This window comes from Strix uralensis, chromosome 3, assembly GCF_047716275.1.
Source record: "Strix uralensis isolate ZFMK-TIS-50842 chromosome 3, bStrUra1, whole genome shotgun sequence".
Classification (NCBI taxonomy): Eukaryota; Metazoa; Chordata; class Aves; order Strigiformes; family Strigidae; genus Strix; species Strix uralensis.
The window spans coordinates 996,381-1,018,770 of NC_133974.1; the positions used below are offsets into that span (position 1 = coordinate 996,381).

The window sequence follows — 22,390 nt, forward strand, 5'->3', positions numbered from 1 at the left end:
GGCGGGCAGGCCGGAGGGTGGGGCGGGAGCGGGGTCCTTCCTGAGTGGCGGCGCGGCGGCGGTGCGGGGCGGTGCTGGGTGCGGGCGGAGGTACGTGGGTGCCGGGGGGGTTTGAGGGTGAAGGGGGAGCGGGAGGGGGTCGCTGAGGGTAAAGGGGGTGGTGGGCGGCTGGTCGGCTGGCCCCCGATGGAGGGGGGAAGGGTGAAGGAGAGGAGTGAGTTGTGGTGTACGTGAGGGGTGGGGACGTGTGGGGTGTCGCTTAAATTTGGGGGTTTGCCTGCGGCCCCGTGAGGGTGTCCCTGGGGTGGGGCTGCCTGTGCGTGGCGCGTGTGTTGCTGAGGAGTGGGTGCGTAGTGCGTGTGGGCTGTGTGGGGGGTGAGGAGTGGGTGTGGAGTATGGGGGGGGCTGTCTGTCTCGGGGAGAAGCGAGTGGGTAGTGTGGGGGGGTTGTAGCTTGTGTGCGCCGTGAGTCCGCGGGGTGGGGGTGTAGCTTGTGTGGAGGTGAAAGGTGTTGTGGCGTGTACAAGGGTCAGGGGACACGTGTCGTGTGTGGGGAGAGGAGCAGGGGCTGTTTGTGGGAGCGGGGCAGATGCTGCAGCCTCTGGAAGGAGCTTTGGACAGCTCGATTTGTGGGGGTGTGAGGCTGTCTCGGGGTGCCAGGGGAGCAGCTGGCTATTGAAAATGTGGGGGCTAGTGCATGTTTGGGGGGGGGGGGCGAGGTCAGTGGGTGTGTTGTGAGGAGAGCAGCTCTGCAGTGTGCAGGGTGTGTCGGGTTTGGGTGCCTGGAGAGGAAATGTTTTTTGTCAGGGGAGATTTGGGGAAAAGGTTCCATCAGATGTGGGAGGGGAGCTTGACACAGATGGAGGAAGAGAACACAGGGATGCTGGGGAGGAGGAGGAGGTCTGTTTTCTGGGCCTTTACTGATGTGAGGAGCCCGGGTTTGGTTTGTGGGGTGCCAGCGTAGCCAGAGCGGGCTGGGGAATGAAGAATACTGCGTGGCATGTCACAAGTGTGAGACGTAGAAGGGGAAGGGGCTGGCTGGCAGCTTAGGCTGAGTTTTGAGAAGCTGTGGAGGGCTGCAATACCTGGGTGAGCTGGGCTTGGGACCACAGGGGTGTCCCTAATTCTCTAAGGAAAGTGTGTGTATTTGGGGGAGAGAGTGCTGTTAGCTTGAACGCTAAAAGCATAACAGAGTGAGATGAACGCTGCTGTGAGGCAGCCAAAGAACTGGAGCTGTGAGGACTATTTTTTGCCCTGGGCAATAAAAACTGCAGATAAAAATTTGTCTGCAGGTCGTAAGCTTTTTGGGAAAGTGACAGAGGAAGTTTTTTGGGTAGCGGATGCCAACTCGTTCCGCTTCCCACAGGGATACACAGCGAAAGTTACTGAGGTTAGCATCAACAGTTAAAATGAGGGGTAGCGGCATGAAATCATGCCAAGGAGAGTGCGTCAGGAGAGTCACACTGGCAGCGAGACCGGCTGGGCACTGGGACAATTTTCCAGTGGGGAAGTGGTGGGACAGTTATCGGGAGGGGAATCGAAAACTGCGCTGGCTGCTGCTAGTACAGTGCTGGGTCGTGGGGAGACGAGTATTTATACACAGGAACACTCGCAGGCTACAGTCAGAAGCCAGACTCCTCGTGAGTTAGCTGCTGTTCAAAAAGCGTAATAGGAAGTAATTCTCTGTGCTGCTGCCCTTGGAGCGTCTTCTCCTTTTTCAGTTTTTTGGCTCTGCGAGAAGTAGGCAGATCACTTACCTTGAAATTGTTCCGAATAGACCAGACAGGGCTAATATCAGTCTTTTTCCAGCTCTCTAGGTATCAAAATGCGTTCCATACTGACCCATGCCATCAGAAACATCCCTGCTTCCTCAGCATGGGCTGCCAGGGTCTGTGAGTATCTTTATGTTTATTAAAAGTGTAAATAATTATAAAATTATTGAATTCGTATTCATAAAGTTCTGTTTTAAGTGTTGGGTTTGACATGGATGCTTGCATCTGAATGTCTGTTCCCTTGTCATCTTAAAAAAGGTGACGATGGCTTTTTTTTTTTTAAAGTAACTAATTCCATTGTGATCCTTGTCCCTTTCCACATCAGATGTGGGAGAAATCTCATGAACGGTGTCGTTTTTATGGACAGAGTAAACTAAAAAGTATCTCACACATCTTCAGGTGCAGTTGTCTTACTGTGATATTATCTTTTTTTACAGTTCTTACAGAAACTAGAAATGTTTCTAACATGTCGAGTTTGACCCTATGTTTCGCTTCTTGTTTTTCCAGTTGCTCGGTCGCTCAGCTGCTCTTCACAGTTACAAGCCGCAGGTAAAGTGATAACACTGGGAATCTCAGTGGGTCTGTGCTAGGGAAGACTATTTTTGAAGCTGCCTCCCTTTTCCAGAGTCTCGTTCTACCTAACTCTCAGAAATACGCTGCGGACAGCCTTAGTTTGAGGAAGTTGCAAATAAATAAAACTACAGGCAAAGCCCTGCTCGCAGCAGAGTCCTCTCAGCCTCTGAACGCCCCTTGCACGCAGCTGCAGAGCTCACGCCCCGTCGTCCCCTGATGGATTGCTATTTCTAGAATCTAAACAGAGAGGCTGAGCTCGGGGTTTATAAACTGTCCCAGCATAACCAGATGGCTTGCTCAGAGGGGAGGGGATTGTCCCTGACGAGGAGAATCTTGTAGAATTAGCTCTGAAATCCAGCGAGACCAGTAAGAGGCTCAGCTCTTGGTGGAGCCACCGAGCGCCCACATTTAGGTGGGTTTTTAGCTGTGGCCCTTAGCGAGCAGGCGGGGTGATCTGGCGTTGGGGGGTTCATTGTGGGGCGGTTGCTCAGGTGGCTGATGCTTTGAGCTGCCTGGAGTTTGGAAACAGGCCTGGACAGCCGCTCCCTCTCCTCCTTGGCTTTGCGCAGAGCGACTTGTGTAACCCAAGAACAGTGCTGGAGTCTCATCCGGGTGCTCAGCTGGCTTGAGCACAGTATTTAGCTGGAGTTAGGCTGCTTTTACATGTCTTTGTCCTTTTGCTGCTTGTAAAGGAGCTGCTGTTTGTGCTCGTTAAGATTGCAGGCCTGATGGCGTTAGGAAATTCTCCTTGAACTCTGTTAATCATCACTCTGGAAGAGCTCTGACAGTGGCTTCTTGAACGGTACTGTGACATGACGTGGTTTGGCTTGAACCCGAGATACTCAGACTATGGAGAAGTAGCAAGTTACCCAGAGCAGCTATATGCACTCCTTGCTACTGCTTTCCTACGGGAGTGAAAATTAGTTGACTTCCTGAACTTTTTGAATTATCTTTTTGAATTATCTCACCTTAACTGTGCAGTAAGAGCCCAACTGTGCAGAAGGAGCTGGGACTGTTCAGTGTGAGGAGGAGAAGGCTGAGGGGAGACCTCATCACTCTCTACAGCTCCCTGAAAGGACATTGTAGAGAGGTTGGTGCTGGTCTCTTCTCCCAGGGAATTAGTGACAGAACAAGAGGGAACGGCTTTAAACTGCAACAGGGGAGGTTCAGACTGGACATGAGGAGAAAATGTTTCCCAGAAAGAGTGGTCAGAGAGTGGAATAGGCTGCCCAGGGAGGGGGTGGAGTCCCCATCCCTGGGTGTGTTTAAGGGCCGTTTGGATGAGCTGTTGGGGGATGTGGTGTAGGGGAGAACTTTGTAGAGTTGGACTCGATGATCCCAAGGGTCTTTTCCAACCTGAATGATTCTGTGATTCTGTGATGTATAGGCAGTTACTGTGGAAGGTGGGTTGCAGTTGGCAGTCCTTGCTGCTCCTGCAGTGAGAGATCTTACTCAGGCTTTGAGTTTGGTCTTTCTTGCTCATATTGTGTTTTTAGAGGCATCTCTTCCTGCAGTAGGCTTGTCTCCCAGAGACTGGGAGGTATGTGCCTTTGTTCTCGACTGTATCATTGCCTCAGTGCAGCTATAGGTGAATCTGCTGATGGGGGACGTACTGAGTTGTTAAATCATTTTTCACCTATCACGTAATTAGCCAGACAGAGACAAGATTACAGCTCGGGTGTCCTACCTACTCTGCTTTTGACTTATGTACCAAAAGAGAACAATTTCCCTAGTTTTCTAGTATTTACAGAATCCCAGAATCATCTGGGTTGGGAAAGCCCTTGAAGCTCCTCCAGTCCAACCATGAACCTCACCCTGACCGTTCCCAACTCCACCAGATCCCTCAGCGCTGGGTCAACCCGACTCTTCAACCCCTCCAGGGATGGGGACTCCCCCCCTGCCCTGGGCAGCCCATTCCAACGCCCAACAACCCCTTCTGCAAAGAAATCCTTCCTAAGAGCCAGTCTGACCCTGCCCTGGCGCAGCTTGAGGCCATTCCCTCTTGTCCTGGCGCTGGTTCCTTGGCTCAAGAGACTCATCCCCCCTCTCTGCACCCTCCTGTCAGGGGGTTCCTACAGGGTCTTTCTTTAAGCTTGCTGGTAGTCTTGTTAACATCACTTCTCTCTTAGCAGTCCAGCCTAAGAGTAAGAAAACCTTAACCAAAAGTGGCGTGAAGAATATTGTTGTGGTAGAGGGCGTCCGTATTCCATTTTTGCAGTCTGGCACCTCGTAAGTATAAAATAAGAAGAAAATACACACTGACTTGGTTAATAGTAGAATCTTTCTGTGAAAAAAGTTGGCTTACTTGTTCATTTTAATGTACTTATGATGCCTAAAAGTACTGAGGTGGCAGTGAGTTAGGCTGCTACAGTTACTCCGGCTTACCTGATTTGGCTTGAAGAAGACTGGTCATGTATATGAATTCTGAGAAGGGGGATTTATGCTGCGTGCCTAGAAGAAGCTGGTGGTGAATCGTAGCAGATAAAGCAACAGGTTTCACAAAACTAGCAGGACAGGCGCAGAGAATTGGCTGTAGACTCTTCTAGCCCCAAATCCGCAGCTGAATTAGGACCAGACCTAACTCTTAGCATGGGGAGGGGATTTCTTTATTCTGCTACTGCTGGTTTTTTGGTGGTTTTAGGGCAGGTATTTTGTGCTGACCTATACACAGGGAGTCTTCACAACCCAGGGTAGGAGATGTTTGATGATAAATGCAGTGGTGCGTTGCTGGTATGTCACTGGTCCTTTGTACCTGTTTCTGACACGCCTAAGTTTCTGCCTCTCTTTAACTTCCAGGTATGCGGATCTTATGCCCCATGACTTAGCAAGAGCTGCGCTGCAGTAAGTAAATCAAATGGTGAAAGGGCCCAGGAAACTTGCTGAGGTCCTGGGGTCCCAGTGTTGGGATGGCGGCTTCTAGAAGTTTGGAGGCCAACATCTAGCTTTGTCTCTGAATGATGCGATCCAGGTGCTTCATTTTTCATGCTCCACCACCACCACCTTAGGAGGTGGCTTAAGCCGCAGGGTTTACAATAGGCCTGTGTTAAAGTATGTTGTTACACAGAGATGGTGTTGTTGTCCTGCTTGACAAATTCTAGCTCATTGGATTCTGACTAGTTTTCTAAACATGGAGGTTGCAGCTATTCTACTACCAGCAGAAGCAGGGAGGTGATAGTCCCCCTGTGCTCTGCACTGGTGAGGCCACACCTGGAGTGTTGTGTCCAGTTTTGGGCACCTCAATCCGAGAGAGATCTCGAGGGGCTGGAGCGAGTGCAGAGGAGGGCAACGAAGCTGGGGAAGGGCCTGGAGAATAAATCCTGTGAGGAGCGATGGAAGGAGCTGGGACTGTTCAGTGTGAGGAGGAGAAGGCTGAGGGGAGACCTCATCACTCTCTACAGCTCCCTGAAAGGACATTGTAGAGAGGTTGGTGCTGGTCTCTTCTCCCAGGGAATTAGTGACAGAACAAGAGGGAACGGCTTTAAACTGCAACAGGGGAGGTTCAGACTGGACATGAGGAGAAAAATTTTCCCAGCAAGAGTGGTCAGAGAGTGGAATAGGCTGCCCAGGGAGGGGGTGGAGTCCCCATCCCTGGGTGTGTTTAAGGGTCGTTTGGATGAGCTGTTGGGGGATGTGGTGTAGGGGAGAACTTTGTAGAGTCGGGCTGAGGGTTGGACTCGATGATGCCAAGGGGCTTTTCCAACCTGAATGATTCTGTGATTCTATTGTTGGTGTGGGCCGTGCAGAGAAACTGAAGTGGCAACCAGAATAACGAGCTGATTCTGACATCTTGCCTGTCCCTCCTGTTCTGTGATTCTGCAGTGGTTTGTCGAAAGCTGCAGGCCATGAGCAGTGGGTTTGTTTTGTTGAGAAGCGGGGTAAAGTGCTGTTGGAAAGAGAGAAGGCTTTACTTGGAGCGGGGGCGGGGGGGGAGGGAGATTTCAGGGCCCAAGGTTTGGTGATTGTGAGGTTGGGTGTCCTCATGCCAAGTCTGAATGCCATGCTTTACCAGGGCAGCCTAATTTGGTTGACAGTGTGTTAGTCCTGTGTGAGGGCTCTGTCCTGGCCATCAAGGGGATTTTAATGTGCTGTGGAAGAGAAGTTATTGATTGAGGTGCCTTTAGTTTCATTTTTCTTTGGTACTTCCTGGTGCACGCAACCACATTTGAATCCCAGTGGCCTTAAAGCGCTGCCTGCAGTGGGTTTGCTGCGCTGAGTGTTTGTCAAGATGTTCAGGCAAATCACACAGTGTATTTTCTGACGAACTGTGAAAACACACTGCTCCTTTTTTGTGTGTCTTTACTGAAGATTTACACTTTCCTACACTGAGGGTGATTGGTTTTGTTACCTCTGAAGGCCTTCTTCCTTTAATTTTGATGTCAGAACACTCCAAATTGGGGAAGATACTAACAGCCATTTCTGAGAGCGGTGAAGGGATAGAGTAGTTAGTTTCATTAAATTATGTAATTATTTTACATGATAATTTACATGATTTAATCACCATGATTATTTGCAGTCTGTAGTCAGTTACACTTTTCCCTAAGTGCCTATGCGCAAAAGATTTCTTCTGAGCTGGCGGTGGAAGATGTGGCTCTATTGTTGCCTCATTCTCCAGCCAAGCTGGTGGAAAGAGGATGTTTGAGGAGTGGAACAAGGTTATTGCTTACGTGGTGCAAATTCTCTTTGTTTTGGTCTTCTCCTTAGGGGGCTGCTGAACCGGACCAGTGTCCCACGGGAGGTTGTTGATTATATTGTTTATGGCACAGTTATCCAGGAGGTGAAAACCAGTAATGTTGCCAGAGAGGTGGGTTACGTGCAGCATTTCCCCTGTGAGTCCCATTTCTGCAGCGAGTATGAAGATGACAAACACTTGCCAAAAAAAAAAAAAATAAAATCAATCTAGTATTATGGTTCATTTAAATGTGATTTGAGAATATGAACTAGTTGTGCAGTGTTGCCTGTGAAAGTGACTGTATGGGCTCTGCCTCCTCTTGAAATCTGCCATAGATCAAGTGCGTTTTAACCCTCTGGAGCCTCTGCTTGATTCTTCCGTGAAAGGCAAGCTCTTGTTAACAACTGCTGATCACTCAGCTCTTAATTACCAGTCAGACTCAAAGGCTGGCTTGTCTGAAGTACTTGGGGGGACCAGAGCATGCTGTGATACCTTGCTTTACTGTGGTATTTATTTCTTTTAGCTGGCTGATCAGATGCATCTTTGGAATGATTTGAAATGGAGTAGCTTAGCTGCCCTTTTTTCTGGCAGTCAGAAAACACAATCCGTGTATTATCCACAGAAATTATCCACTGAAGCCACGTTACAGAGGCGGCTTGGGATTTTCTGTAACCTGCTGTTCTCTGCAACTGGGCGAAACTGTGACGTAACCTGGGCTGGAAAGACTCGGGAGGTTATGAGGCTCTCCAGTTCCATCAGCAGTTTTCGCCTTGTATATGCAAATAGTTGCTTTGGTCACCTGCCAGTCAGATGAGGCTGCCGCGGTGTAATTTTAACTCGGGAACAACTGTTGAACTTTCAACTAGTTGGCCACATCTCAAGTAGGGAAGGTCTTGCTGGGAGCCGTTCTCTCGTGACGGGAGGCTGGGCTCTCGCCTGGGGCAGCTGTGATGCTGCTTTCTGAGCTGCAGGGAGTGTTTTCTGCTCTGTGAAAAGCAAGTGCCTTCTACTGAGGGGTCTAAGTAATTCCTTTCACGTGTTGCCTTTGCAAATAAGGTGAAGCAGAGATGATGTCGCGTTAGTTGGAGGCTCTTTTGAAATTGTGAGGGGTGTGATGACTTTGTCCCTTTATTAATGGGGGGCTGGTGATGGCATCATGCGACTGAGAGCCTTGGCAGCTGCCATCTCCTCCTCTCCCCGGAGTCTGGGGAGGGGATGAGCTGCTGCAGTAATTGCCTGACTGGAAACTCGATGTATTTGTTCCCAGCTTAGTCTGGCAAGGTGTGTTGCTGGGCAGAAGGTAGCTCAGACCCTGTCTTGCAGAAGGTGTAGATTTTAACAGCCGTTCTTTGCTCGTAGGCTGCCTTGGGAGCAGGTTTCTCTGACAAAACTCCAGCCCATACAGTCACCATGGCTTGCATTTCTTCAAACCAGGCTATGACCACAGGTATGTTGGCTGGAAGAACAAGCTGTGGGTGTGAGACTGAGCTTAGCAACTCCTCTACATCCCTCATCTAACTTGCACTGCTTAGTGGATATAAGCGACCATATGAAGAAATTCTGGAATGGAGGGAAAGTTTTTGAGCTGACAAAATATAATACAGATTGGGTGTGTGCTGTAGACCTGCCAGCAGCTTGGCACCCTTTGCACTCAGCAATAGTTTGTACTCAGGGTCTGTGTTAGCCTGGGAGGTAACAACCACATCACGATAAGGAAGTTGATACCTTTCAGGCTACTTTCATGTCTGACTTAGCCTAAACAGTGCAAAAAAATGGACACCTGGTTACTGTCTCTAATGGCTGGGGGTATGATTCTCCCAACTGCTGTGTGTGACAAAGAGAAGTGGAAGCAAAGTTCTGAGTCACTAGCGTGACTCAGAAAATGTCTGTTCAACCTGGTCAGTCTCTGTTAAGCCTGTGTTCTGTAACTTGGCCAAAGCCAGAGACTGGAGGAGGAAATAAAACGTAGTGTCCAAGGCATGAATGGGGTAAGTGTCGCTTCTCCCCCCAGCTCTCATGGGAAGCTCTGTCTCCTTCTGCAGGCGTGGGTATGATTGCGGCTGGCCAGTGCGACGTCGTCGTAGCGGGGGGTGTGGAGTTGATGTCAGACGTTCCCATTCGTCACAGTAGGAAGATGAGGAAGACTATGCTGACCCTTAACCGAGCCAAGACCTTGGGCCAGAAGCTCTCCCTGCTTTCCAAAATTCGCCCCAACTACTTTGCTCCCGAGGTAATTTTTTTTCGGGCATTTAGATATTTACCTATGCTGTTTTATAAGGAGGTGTAAAACAAGTTGACTTAGGCAATTTTTTTAGCCTCAATGGGGAGGATATAAAAAGGGTAAGATGGCTGCCGGTGTATCGGCTCTTTGTGCTGTGCCTTAGGTTAAAAGTGCAGTTGGTTAATGCATCTCATAGCATTTGTGATTCTCTGCTTTGTCTTCTTACATGTTGGTCTTCAGTAAATTGAACTTATTTCAAAACCCCTCTCCCGCAATTCCTAGACAAACGGTGCTGGAGACTGCAAAAGTTTTTTCCCATAAATATAAAGCTCATGCAAGGGTCCTAAAGGCCAGAAGAATTTTTGTTTCCTAGATGATAGAAGTAACGTGCTTAATATCACAGAATCATCTCGGTTGGAAAAGCCCTTGAAGCTCCTCCAGTCCAACCATGAATCTCACCCTGACCGTTCCCAACTCCACCAGATCCCTCAGCGCTGGGTCAACCCGACTCTTCAACCCCTCCAGGGATGGGGACTCCCCCCCTGCCCTGGGCAGCCCATTCCAACGCCCAACAACCCCTTCTGCAAAGAAATCCTTCCTAAGAGCCAGTCTGACCCTGCCCTGGCGCAGCTTGAGGCCATTCCCTCTTGTCCTGGCGCTGGTTCCTTGGCTCAAGAGACTCCTCCCCCCTCTCTGCACCCTCCTTTCAGGGAGTTGTAGAGGGCCATGAGGTCTCCCCTCAGCCTCCTCTTCTCCACACTAAACCCCCCAGTTCCCTCAGCCGCTCCCCATCAGACCTGTGCTCCAGACCCTGCACCAGCTCCGTTGCCCTTCTCTGGACACGCTCGAGTCATTCAATGGCATTTTTGGAGTGCGGGGCCCAAAACTGAACCCACTCATCGAGGTGGGGCCTCACCAGTGCCGAGTCCAGGGGTGAGATCCCTTCCCTGTCCCTGCTGGCCACGCTAGTGCTGATACAAGCCAGGATGCCATTGGCCTTCTTGGCCACCTGGGCACACTGCTGGCTCATTATCAGTCAACCCACCCAGGTCCCTCTCTGACTGGCAGAGAGGAATGTTCTCAGTATATTAATTGTGGTTTGATTAATACGCCTTATGATTAGTGTTCCTGGCCAAGTCCTGCCAGGTGCTGAATGCGTTCATCTCCCGTGTTTGGGCCCTGACGAGAATCGGCGGTCTGCTGGTTTGTGTCAGGACTTTGCTGCAGAGGAGCCCCCCGTCCCTGCCTTGGAGGTCACCAGAGGGGTGAATTCCACCGTGGTGGAGATGGGAAGGAAAAGCCCGTCCCTCCTGGCCGCCACCGAGCTCCTCCTGAGCAAACTGTGTCTGTGCCGGCCGCCTTCAGCACAGCGAGCGCGCGGCAGAGATGAGATCCCCAGGCTGAATAAGAGATGAGCATCGCAGGCTTAAATGCACGCGGGGATTTCCTGTGTGGGGCTGGAAGAACAAAAGCTAAGCTCAAATCACCTGCTGCCTCTGGTTTTGCTTGAGGAGGAATCTAACAAGGAGTTTTAAGGTCCCAGGATGTGGTGTTTCACCTTAGCTCAAAAACTCCGGTCACCCTTCGTAGGGGATTCCTTTTTAAATGCACAGGGCAGCTGCTCTTTGCACGTGCAAACGCAGTGCAGTTCTTGAACCTCTGGAGGAAGCAGCAGTCTGGGCCTTATTTTTATCCATTTTTTCCTAAAATCTTTGAAAGTGATGGTTCCTCTTGATAAAGACAAATAAAAATATACTTGTAGCAGAATGGGTTTCACTCTAGGTTTGCCTTTATGATCACATCCACAACTCAGAGTTGGGCCACCACCTCAGTGAATGGCAACTTACACCAGTCCCTGCTCCTTCTTATATAGGGATTCTAAACCATCACATCATACAAAGTCCACCTCGGTTTCCCTTGATGTTTCAATTCTCTCTTCTTTCAGTGATCAGAAATGTCCATAAATTTCCATCAGTCAGCAGGTCTGTTCTTGTCTTTGGCTCTGCTCCTGATCACATGGTTTGTTGGTCCGTTTCAGGGTCAAGTCATCCAGCTTCAAACAGCCTCTTTCTTCATCTGTCTCCCGCAACCTTTCCTCGATGTTCCATTTAACATTTCTAATTTCTGAGAAGTTAATCTTATAACTTTTAAGAACATTAAAACTAGACGCTCTGATCATCGCCCATTTCTTACCTCATGTCTTTATCAGTTAAAATATTATAATCAGCTTAAACATACCTAAACTAAAGGTTTCAATTTATCTTTCTTTATCCACGGATTAACTAGGCTGGGTTTTTGGCCAGCCATGCTGAGGGCTATACATGGGACAAATGAGCAGCACAGCGTGGTTTTATGACTTCGGATTATTTGAACACCTGCAGCCTTACAATAGTTTACTAATCTCTAGTCTCTTATTCAGAATCACAATCACCATTGATTTCTTATTTCTATGATCTCATTTATTTATAAGTCATCATTAAAAAATCATCTATTTCTTAACACCTCTAATACCACTTCTGGTAGGGTTACCTTCCGTTAATTGCGTATTAACCGCTCTGCTTAATAAACAGAAGGGCCTCACTGGCTGACTGTGCAGGGCTTACCCAACTTCTGCCCTTTATGTAACTGCCCAGGGAGAGGTGTTTACCTGTGCTGACTTTCTTTTTCTGTTTTGTAGCTCCCAGCTGTGGCAGAGTTCTCTACCAGCGAGACCATGGGGCACTCGGCCGATCGTTTGGCTGCTGCCTTTGCTGTTTCCCGCCTGGAGCAAGATGAGTACGCCCTCCGTTCGCACACCCTTGCTAAGAAAGCTCAGGATGGAGGCTTGCTGCTTGATGTGGTACCCTTCAAAGTGCCAGGTAAAAGTGCACGTGTTTTGTTGCTAAAATGAAGTAAATAAAAGAAATATTTTATGCAGAAAAGGAGGGGAGGTGCTGGGGTCAGATTCATAATGTTCTGTGTATCTGGTACGGATTTTAACTCTGAAATGCTCTCTGTTTCTCCATGAAAAAATACTGCCATAGGAGCATGTTTCTAAACATGCATATTTAAATATATAAACACATCCTTTCATATCGAAATTTTGTTGTACCCACCTTGTATCCGTGCTAATGTGGTGACAGAGTGTTAAAGAATTTCACCAGACTGCAGGTATCTCTGGGTTTGCTTTATTAACAGCTCAGAGTTGGGCCATCACCTCAATGAAAGGCACATGTCCGAAGGCCTTGCACAGTTTATACACTATTTCTGAATCTATCATCTAAGTCCAAAGTCTTTAAGTTTCCACTCAAGCTTTTAGTTCTTGATTCTCATCATTTATTAAAGTTCACTACAATCCCCTGTCCCAGCTGAATTCTTCTCTTCTGGTTCCAATCCTTGTTTCAGTGTCAGGGCCATCTTTCGGGTCATCATCATCATCTTCATCTTCCTTCCACTGGTTTTCATCTCGCACAGTTCTGAGAAAGACTTCAAGATGTTCTGTTAAAAGCTTGGGTAGAGCGAGCAGTTTCTGTATACTAAATGCTCTTAATCTGGCAAAACCCCCGTGTTTAGTCAATTAACCATCCTTTGTTAAGCCTGGCTCTACAGGATTAGCTTGGCTGGGATTTAAACCAGCCTTGGGCTGGGACTATCCAAGCAGCAGGCTGAGGACACTTTCCAGGCCTGTGGAGCAGCGTTCCGGTTGCCTTGGTAACGGTACAGGATCGCTCGGTCCTGAACACATTTCACTGGGCCTTAAAATCTATTTCAAATATACCAGAGGTTGTATTTAAAATTCTTCTACATAGAGCAAGGAAAATCAGAACAGTTGGACCAAGAATCCCTCTGTTCTTTCAGTTAGGCCAGAGAACCCATCTTTACACCCCAAGCTATTAACAACAAATAGAAAACCTGATAAAATCCTGGTCTGATAAACCAGGTGCTGGACAGGAAGAGCTGAGATGTGTTCTGCTTGGTAGATGCCGGTTCCCCAGGCCTTCCAGTCCTGGCTCAGATAGGAAAGAGTTTGGGGAGAAGCTTTAAGCTGTCCTTTGTGGCCTGACTCCTACCCGCATCCCCCTCAGCCAGCGGGCACGCTTTGCTGGAATATCTCTTCATCTGGGGCACTTCTACTCCATCATCAAGTTTCCCAGAGAGACCTTTTGTAGATTCACAGTTACATATGGTCTTTGTACTAAAATTGGTGCTTTCTGTTAACTATTTAAGCAGTGGGTATAGTTGAAGATGGGTGTATTTGGTTTTTCCTAGTGTTCTTACTTCCTCAAAACTCAGCACACAAGCATATACTGATTTAGGCCCAGTTCTCCAATTTAGACTTTCTAATCTGAATTTAAATTCTTTCTTTTCAATAAATTATTTTCAACTGGGGTTTCCATGTGGTAATTTTTTCTTACAGTAAATAGATTGCAGCACTTCATTTTTGCAGTCTTTGGAGAGAAAGTAATGTAGCTTCAATTTTTAAGTGCTTTTTTTTTTAGCCATGTTAAATATCCTGATACTATGAATGGATTTCCCTTTTTTTCCTCCTCCCACTTGTCATAAAAAGCAGAGGTTTCTGATTATTTTTTTTTTGTTCCCCTGGACTCCTGATGTGCTGACAACATTTATGTTGCTGACTTTCATAGTTTACATATGCTTTTTTCATCAACAGGCAAAGACACAGTTACCAAAGACAACGGGATCCGTCCTTCCTCGATGGAGCAGATGGGCAAGCTGAAGCCGGCTTTTGTCAAGCCCTACGGAACTGTCACAGCTGCCAACTCCTCCTTCCTGGTAATGTGTGTTCCCACCACTGAGCCAGAGGGGAAAACCTCCCAGTTTACCCTCTGCCTCCCGCAGGCACATAGATCAAGCTGTATAATCTGTGGGAACCAGTTGTCTCCTTTGTAATATCCCCTGCTTTCGGATTTTTCAAGGGTAACATGGGCACTGGATTGTTTCATTTTAAAATCAGTAACTAAGCCCCTGAAGTTTCGGTCTGTCTAACCCATTTGCTTCTCTGTAGCTGCCTCATGAGGGTTGTTCATTCAAAGGCACGTCTAGAAATTCTGTCCCAGGGTGGGATTGATCACACTGTAAGTCTAGAAGTTTGTAGTTTTAGTCTAAACTTGTCACTTTAAAGCTTGCCCTGTAATCCACAGAGATTTCTCAAGTACGTCTATGATGAGCTCTCTTCTGCACATACTCCTTTTTCCTCTCTTTAGCGCTTTTAAAGGAAGCTTTTTCAGATGCTGGGGTCTCAGATAGTTGTGTAAATTAGGCGAGGTGTATCTGAGCGAAGCTGAAGATAGGGAGGCTCTACAGAGAGACTTGGATAGGTTGGATTGGTGGCCAACGTTAATGGGATGGGCTTCAACAAGGCCAAGTGCCAGGTCCTGCACTTGGGCCACAACAACCCCCTGCATGGCTACAGGCTTGGGGAGGGGTGGCTGGAGCTGTCTGGAAGAGAAGGGTCTGGGGGTTCTCATTGACAAGCAGCTGAACAGGAGCCAGCAGTGTGCCCAGGTGGCCAAGAAAGCCACCGGCATCCTGGCTTGTGTTAGAAATAGTGTGACCAGCAGAAGCAGGGAGGTGACAGTCCCCCTGTGCTCTGCACTGGTGAGGCCACACCTGGAGTGTTGTGTCCAGTTTTGGGCACCTCAATCCGAGAGAGATCTCGAGGTGCTGGAGCGAGTGCAGAGGAGGGCAACGAAGCTGGGGAAGGGCCTGGAGAATAAATCCTGTGAGGAGCGATGGAAGGAGCTGGGACTGTTCAGTGTGAGGAGGAGAAGGCTGAGGGGAGACCTCATCACTCTCTACAGCTCCCTGAAAGGACATTGTAGAGAGGTTGGTGCTGGTCTCTTCTCCCAGGGAATTAGTGACAGAACAAGAGGGAACGGCTTTAAACTGCACCAGGGGAGGTTCAGACTGGACATGAGGAAAAAATTTTTCAGAGAAAGAGTGTTCAGAGAGTAGAATAGGCAGGGGGTGGAGTCCCCATCCCTGGATGTGTTTAAGGGTCGTTTGGATGAGCTGTTGGGGGATGTGGTGTAGGGGAGAACTTTGTAGAGTCGGGCTGAGGGTTGGACTCGATGATGCCAAGGGGCTTTTCCAACCTGAATGATTCTGTGATGCTGCAGACAGTCTCTTGCAGAGGCTTGAGGCGACTCTCTGGTTCCCACACTCAGCCCTGGCAGATTCTTGTGTTTTTAAAAGGCTGTCTCACAGTTTATGAGGAGCACTTGCACGGAGACAAGTAACCACTGCTGGGGCTCTTGCAGCAGCAATGCTGTTGACTCCCTGGCATTCCTGGGGACTTAGAAAAGCCTGGTAATGCCTCAGCCTTGGCGTCATGACCAGCTGAACTGCTGTTGGTGTGCCACGGGTCTGTAGGCCAGCTTAGGCTGTTACCCCAGAAATGAGCAGTCCCATGCCAGGGCCCCGCTGTTCGTTTTTGCAACGTGGTGAGCCTGGGGCTTGGGGTGTCCCAGAGTTACACCCCGGTTTTGGGATGGAGCTGAGTGGGCTCACAGGTGAGGGTTTGGGTAACCAGCTTGTCCTGGGGACTGGCAGGGCTTTTGACGCTAGGGGGAGAGCTGGGGCTGGGCTCTAAGGAAGTGCTTCAGCAGTGTGTGTGCCAACATCGTCAGAGATCGTCCTTCCCCTTCCCCTTCCCCTTCCCCTTCCCCTTCCCCTTCCCCTTCCCCTTCCCCTTCCCCTTCCCCTTCCCCTTCCCCTTCCCCTTCCCCTTCCCCTTCCCCTTCCCCTTCCCCTTCCCCTTCCCCTTCCCCTTCCCCTTCCCCTTCCCCTTCCCCTTCCCCTTCCCCTTCCCCTTCCCCTTCCCCTTCCCCTTCCCCTTCCCCTTCCCCTTCCCCTTCCCCTTCCCCCCATGCAGCCTGTTCTGTGTCCCGTATCACAGGGGGATGTCCTGGAAGCACTGGTTGTACTGGGCCCTCCCTTGCAGGCTGCTGTGCTGCGGGGCTGTCGGGCTCTCGTGCTCAGGGTGTGCTCGTCCTTGGGCAGCGAGTGGCCTCACGGGCTTTGTCTGCCTGTTTCAGACTGACGGTGCATCGGCAGTTCTGCTCATGTCTGAGGAGAAGGCTCTGGCAATGGGGTACAAACCAAAGGCCTACCTGAGGTAAAAAGAGATCCTTGGACGTGCCTTCTGACGTCTGCTCTCGCTTCCTTCTCCTCTGGCTGTTACTAACAGCATTTCCCCTGTGCAGGGACTTCGTGTATGTGTCCCAGGATCCAAAGGACCAGCTGCTACTGGGGTAGGTGCGATGATGGAGATCATCCCCTGACAGTCCTTCCTTGCACACAGCCTTGTCTTGCCATGACATGTTTGTTTTTATGTGAAGGATCTCATGAGATATTACATCTCTTCACACCTCCTTGCAAAGGGGTGAGGGCTGGGGCGTGAGGTGTGACTCAGGAGGGGGAAGTGGCTCCTGGGGGAAGAGCAGCTGTGGCAGAAATACCCTGATTTGCTGGGGGGCATCTCGGCGTGTTGGTACTTGGGGTTGTGTTTCAGTTGGAGCGGGACAGGCAGAGAGCTGTACCATGAACCCAGGAGAGGAGGAACGTGACGCGGGTCGCTGTGGAAAAGGGGGATGATGACAGGAGGAAATAAATTCATGCAAGGCTTCTGTTTCTTAACTCTTCTTCAGTCCAACATATGCTACGCCCAAAGTGCTGGAGAAGGCTGGTCTCACCATGGCTGATATCGACGTGTTTGAATTCCACGAAGCTTTTGCTGTGAGTACTCAGAACGCTGAGGATTCCTCTAACTGTAAAACGCCAGTCTGTAGACGTCTGTTTTCACGCTGGTGAAAGCTCTTGTGAAGACCTTCACTAGATGTAGATAGGTGTAATTCCACTTTTATGTCTAAATATAAGTACTGTATCTATTTTAAACATACAGCAGTTTCACATTGACACAGTCCGTGCTAAGAGTGGTTTATGTTGCTCGAAGTCACCACAGAAATTCTTCTAAAATAATATGTTAAAAAAAAAAAATCTTTCTTTCCCAAGACCCCTGTATATGAGAGAAACCACTTCTTTACATCATCTGCTAATTGGGTTGGGAATATGTGTTACTCTGCTGAGGTGGCTTGTTAATTTTTCTAGCTAAGGTTGAGCTAACGTCGATTAACAGGGCTGATCCTGTAAAAATGCCTTTTTTTCAGTTGGCTGTGTTAGTTTTGTGGCTGTAGGGAATCTCAGGATGTCTCCCATTTGCTAGTGCTGGCCTTGGGCTTTCCTTTGCCATTTCCTTGATAACGTCGCCCTCGCCTCCCTTTCAGGGGCAGATACTGGCGAACCTGAAAGCTATGGATTCGGACTGGTTTGCCCAAAACTACATGGGCAGAAAGTCAAAGGTAAGACGCAGTCAGGAGGCTTTTATCTTTAGTTTAACTTCGGGATTAATTGAATTCCTCGCCAGGGTGGGATACACTAGCACTGGTGTTACATTCTGTGAGGAGAAATGATGTTTCTTGAACTCTGGGTTAGCAAATCCCAGTGGGAGCCACTTTGGGAACTGACAGTTCCCGTCGTCAGCGGGAGGTGGAGATCTGGAGCCAGAATGGTGATTGTTGGAGAGGAGGGAATTAGAAATGGTGGGTTAGCTCAGTCCTGTCTGTTTCCAAGAGCATGGGGTGTACTGGTCTGGCTGCAGGTGACACAGCAAAGCCTTGAGCACAGTTCTGTTCCTGTCGCCGGGCACTTTTACGTGCCAAGGAGCACTTTAGGTGGCCAGCCCGGAGCACTGTAGCCTCGGTGGTGTGAGTAGATCAAGTAATCTCCTTCCAGACCAGTGACTGCGTGCTTGCCTCGGTGTGTTCTTGCAGGTCGGAGCCCCTCCTCTGGAGAAGTTCAATACCTGGGGGGGCTCCCTCTCGCTGGGACACCCTTTTGCTGCCACCGGCTGCCGCCTGGTCATGACTACGGCCCACAGATTGAAGAAGGAGGGAGGACAGTACGGCCTGGTCGCTGCCTGCGCCGCAGGGGGGCAGGTAAGGGTCTGGCACTGCTCCCTCAGAAGAGGGGCAGCTATTTCACAGAATCCCAGAATCATCTCGGTTGGAAAAGCCCTTGAAGCTCCTCCAGTCCAACCATGAACCTCACCCTGACCGTTCCCAACTCCACCAGATCCCTCAGCGCTGGGTCAACCCGACTGTTCAACCCCTCCAGGGATGGGGACTCCCCCCCTGCCCTGGGCAGCCCATTCCAATGCCCAGCAGCCCCTTCTGCAAAGAAATCCTTCCTAAGAGCCAGTCTGACCCTGCCCTGGCGCAGCTTGAGGCCATTCCCTCTTGTCCTGGCGCTGGTTCCTTGGCTCAAGAGACTCATCCCCCCTCTCTGCACCCTCCTTTCAGGGAGTTGCAGAGGGCCATGAGGTCTCCCCTCAGCCTCCTCTTCTCCAGACTAAACCCCCCCAGTTCCCTCAGCCGCTCCTCATTTCAGTTCTGCTCTTGCTGCTGTGAAATCCTGCCCAGTTACACCGGGGTGGGGACATCTCTGAAGTCCCTTGGCACTGGGTGTTTGTCACCTTGGGAGCTTGCCCCCTCTCCTCCACTTCAGAGGCACCAGCCCGTCTCAGGATTGTACCCAGCCCGCTGCTGCCCCTGCGGCACCCAAGGGGAGGAGAGATTTCTACCGTGTTCTGAGGGTTGTGTTTGGCGACTCAAAGACTTCCCAAGCATGTGCTGGGCCCATAACTCAGGGGTCGATGGATCGAAACCATCCTCCGCTACCAACAAACCTCTGCTCACTCAAACCAGGACCCTCCACCCCTCACCTCTGCCAATCACCTATTTAAGAATTGACATTAAAGGCACAAGACAATACATTGACACACTAATGAAAAACAAACCAGAAAAACTTCCCCCCACCAAATTAAAAATAACATTATCATGAAACCTAGACACAATACACAAAATCCACCCCTCCTCCCTCCACTACAGAGAAGAAAAACCAACTTCCCCACAACTACAACACCAGAAATTCCAGAGATCTTTCCTCTTAACAGAATTCACTCCCTGTTTTACCTGTTAGCACTCCCTATTACTATCCTTATCAACTCGTGTTCCTTGAGCCCCTCATTGGGTGCCAAAAAGGAATTTTGTGGTTTGAGCTCAGAGGGCAACTGAGCACAGGCAGCTGCTCCTTGCCCCCTTCCCCCCCAGCACTGGGAAGGAGAAGCAAAAGACCCAGGAACTTGACATAAGGACAGGGAGGGGTGATCTCACCCTTTAAGGCACAGGCAAAAGACAGACTCGTTAGGGGAAGGGAAAAAGAACATAAATTTAATACAGACACTAACAACAATGCCATGTAACAGTCAGAGTAGGGCCATGAGCAGCATTACCACATCCTGAGAACACCTCCCCCCACCCCTCCCTTCTTCCTGCGCTCAGCTTTGCTCCCCAAATCTCCACCTCCTCCACCCCAGCGGTGCAGGGGGCCAGGGGATGGGGGGTGCGGTGGGTCCTTGGGGAGGGGGGAAGGTCTGGCATTCCTGCCCTGCTCCAGCGTGGTCCCCCTCTCACAGGAGACCTTCCTCCACAAACCAACTCCCCCGCGAGTCCCTCCCGCAGCCGGGGGAGCTTCGAGAAGCTTCTCACAGGGGGTCACTGCTGTAGCCCCGTCCCCTGCTACCAAACCCCCCCGCTGCTCACTCCAATCAGGACAGCATCATTCTTCTAATTGTGGGAAGAAAGATCTTTACAAGGAAAATAGGGGCGAGACTCCTCCTTGCTGCTCTTGAGGCTGTTCTGGGGGGACCCTCTGTCACCTGAGGGTGTGGTTCCACCCCGAATTCCTAGTTTGGCCCTCAGGGGAGCCTGACACGTCGCTCAGGGTGGACTCTGCTGCCTCGGCCAGCCTGAAGCTGCCCCAAAGCCACCAGACTGCTGGCTCGTAGCAAATCGTACTGGATTTCTGTCTCCCTTTGTATTTTAAGGCGGTGGTGAGATGGGCATTGCCTCTCAAGTGTGTGTCTGTAATAATTAGTCCTTTTGGGGACTGTTCTCTCTCTCTCTCCTTCCAGGGACACGCGATGGTGGTGGAGCTTTACCCTCAGTAGCGGGCCAAGGACAGCCGAGGGGCTCTTTGTGCATCCTGTGCCTGGCAGCGCCGTTTCACTGCATTTATAAAGACGTACAGACAATCCTTCTCAGAAAGGAGTTTTGGTGGCCTTTGCAAATACCTTTTAGCTACTCAGCTGGTAATTTTCAACTAAGAAATACTCCGCTTTCAGGAGAGTAAAAAATGGGGCTCTTACTCTTTCTAGAGTCCTTGTAACCCATCTGATTTCTACTGTAACTCTTCAATAAGTGAGATTTCTCCCCCCCGGAGAGGAATGATTCCAAAGTTCTGTCCAGAGAATTAAGTATGGAGATAAGGAGGATGTAAAGTGCTGGAGGTGGGTGGGCTGAGGTGCGAGTTAAAGCCTCCTTGAGGGGAGTAACAACTGTTCCCAGAAACGGGTTCACACCACGTTGGCTGACCTGGTTTGTAAGGAGGGAGTTTGCCTCACAATGTCCCAACAGCGTTGCAATTAGCAAATAGCTTCTGACAAACGAGCGTCACCCACGTTAGCCACAATAAATCAGGACAAAAAAATAACAATCTGGCTTTTTTCTTTCCCTCCCCTCGCCTGAAATATGTTGGGGATGGTTTCTATGGTGGTTGGCGTGGGGGCTGGTACCAGGTCTCTGCTTTCAGAAATGGGAGTGAGCTCCCCCAAAACCTGCCCAGAACCCACCCTGAGCCCCAGTCAATCATCAGAATACCTGATTTTGAGACTGTTTTGGTAACTCGTGCTTGATTACACGCTTAAAAGTGTCCAGCGTTTTGAAAATTCAGAAACTGGGGCGGCGTAATGCTTATGCAGAATTGAGTTGCTGATAAAACTTCAGGTGGGCAGACTTGGGGTCTTTCTCCCAAGATTTTGGGAAGATGAGACAATTGTCCCTGCCCTTTTCGTTAATCTTTTGGGTTATTTTCCTTGCTCCTCTCTGGTTTTCTTAGCTGGAGGTGGTTTGTGTTACTTGCTGGGAAATAGAGATTTTTCTAAAACAACCTGCAAAAACCTTGGAGTCTTTTGTCTGAAAGAAACAGCTACAGCCCCCCCAGTTCGGGCGACGTGCCTGAGATGGGGCCTGGGGGCCACCGTGGGTGCTTCTTGTTTATTCCTGGTTGGAAATCTTGGGTGAAAAAAGCTCGGGAGCAAGTGGGAACTGCCTGGGTGCAGGGAGAAGAGGGGCCCGTTGGCTTTTGTACGCGTCTTTAAAAATAATGTCCCGCCGTGCCACAAAAATGGTGCAGCCGCTCGCTTTGGTGATGGAGCGAAACCCTGTGTGGGCACGGAGCTCTCCGCAGCACCCGTGGGTGGGGGGGGCACAAGCTGCGAGCCTGAGGGGGCTGTTGTGGCTGTGTTGGGGGGGGAAGAGCCCTGCCTGGGCCTTGCTGCAGGGACCAGAGGGAGCTGAAGCGGGTTCGAGGTGGGGAAGATGCTGTTTGTGCTCCGTCCCCGAGCGTGAAATATTTCCGTGGCCCCCTTGGAGCGTTCTGGCCCGCCGTGCTCTGTGGCGGATGGTTTTCACAGTTACTTGGGGGGATTTAAGGCCTCCCCAGGGCCTGGGGGGAGCAGAGCGGGGCTCTTGCAGGTGGTGGCTGGTCCCTACACGCTCCTTGGCAGGGCAGGGCTGCAGCTCTTCGGGATGTGACTCATCCTCGGGGCTCATCCTGCTCCTCCCCCCTGCTCTGACGGTGCCTCGGCTGCAGCTCTGCCATCACCAGGACCCTCGCCACCCTTGCTGGGACCCCGGCTGCCATCGCCACCATCACCAGGACCCTCACTATCGTCACCAGGACCCTCACCACCATCACTAGGACCCTTGCCACTGTCGCTGGGACCCTCACTATCATCTCTGCCATCACCAGGACCCTCACCACCCCCACTGCCATCACCACCATCACCAGGAGCCTCACTGTTGTCACCAGGACCCTCACCACCCTTCCTGGGACCCTCGCTGCCATCCCCACCATTGCCAGGACCCTCACCGCCATCGCAGCCGAAGCTGCTCCGGTGCGTCCCGCACCCCTCTGCGCGGGGAAGGTGCTTGGGGTGAACGGGGTGGGTTGGCTGCAGCGAACCACGAGGGGAGAT

At 50.3% G+C, this 22,390-nt stretch overlaps 2 protein-coding genes across 7 annotated transcripts in view; one reads left to right on the top strand and one right to left on the bottom strand.

Moving 5' to 3' along the window:
* LOC141940407 (uncharacterized) overlaps window positions 1-22,390 on the bottom strand; it is a 208,476-nt gene that overhangs the window by 94,766 nt on the left and 91,320 nt on the right. The gene's annotated exons all lie outside the window — the stretch shown is intronic.
* On the top strand, window positions 30-21,300 carry HADHB (hydroxyacyl-CoA dehydrogenase trifunctional multienzyme complex subunit beta). 6 transcript variants are annotated; one of them, XM_074861214.1, is made up of 16 exons: window positions 30-90; window positions 1,809-1,891; window positions 2,279-2,320; window positions 4,474-4,573; window positions 5,141-5,185; window positions 7,046-7,145; window positions 8,373-8,460; window positions 9,056-9,243; window positions 11,912-12,092; window positions 13,886-14,007; window positions 16,272-16,351; window positions 16,440-16,487; window positions 16,884-16,971; window positions 17,520-17,594; window positions 18,066-18,230; window positions 20,267-21,300. In XM_074861214.1, exons 2-16 carry the CDS (start codon window positions 1,825-1,827, stop codon window positions 20,300-20,302), a joined length of 1,425 nt encoding a protein of 474 aa, XP_074717315.1. In that variant the 5' UTR covers window positions 30-90; window positions 1,809-1,824; the 3' UTR covers window positions 20,303-21,300. The 6 variants fall into 6 exon arrangements, with proteins under 6 accessions (XP_074717315.1, XP_074717317.1, XP_074717313.1 ...); XM_074861216.1 differs by having other exon boundaries at window positions 4,477-4,573; XM_074861212.1 differs by lacking the exon at window positions 30-90 and adding an exon at window positions 1,127-1,389 and having other exon boundaries at window positions 4,477-4,573.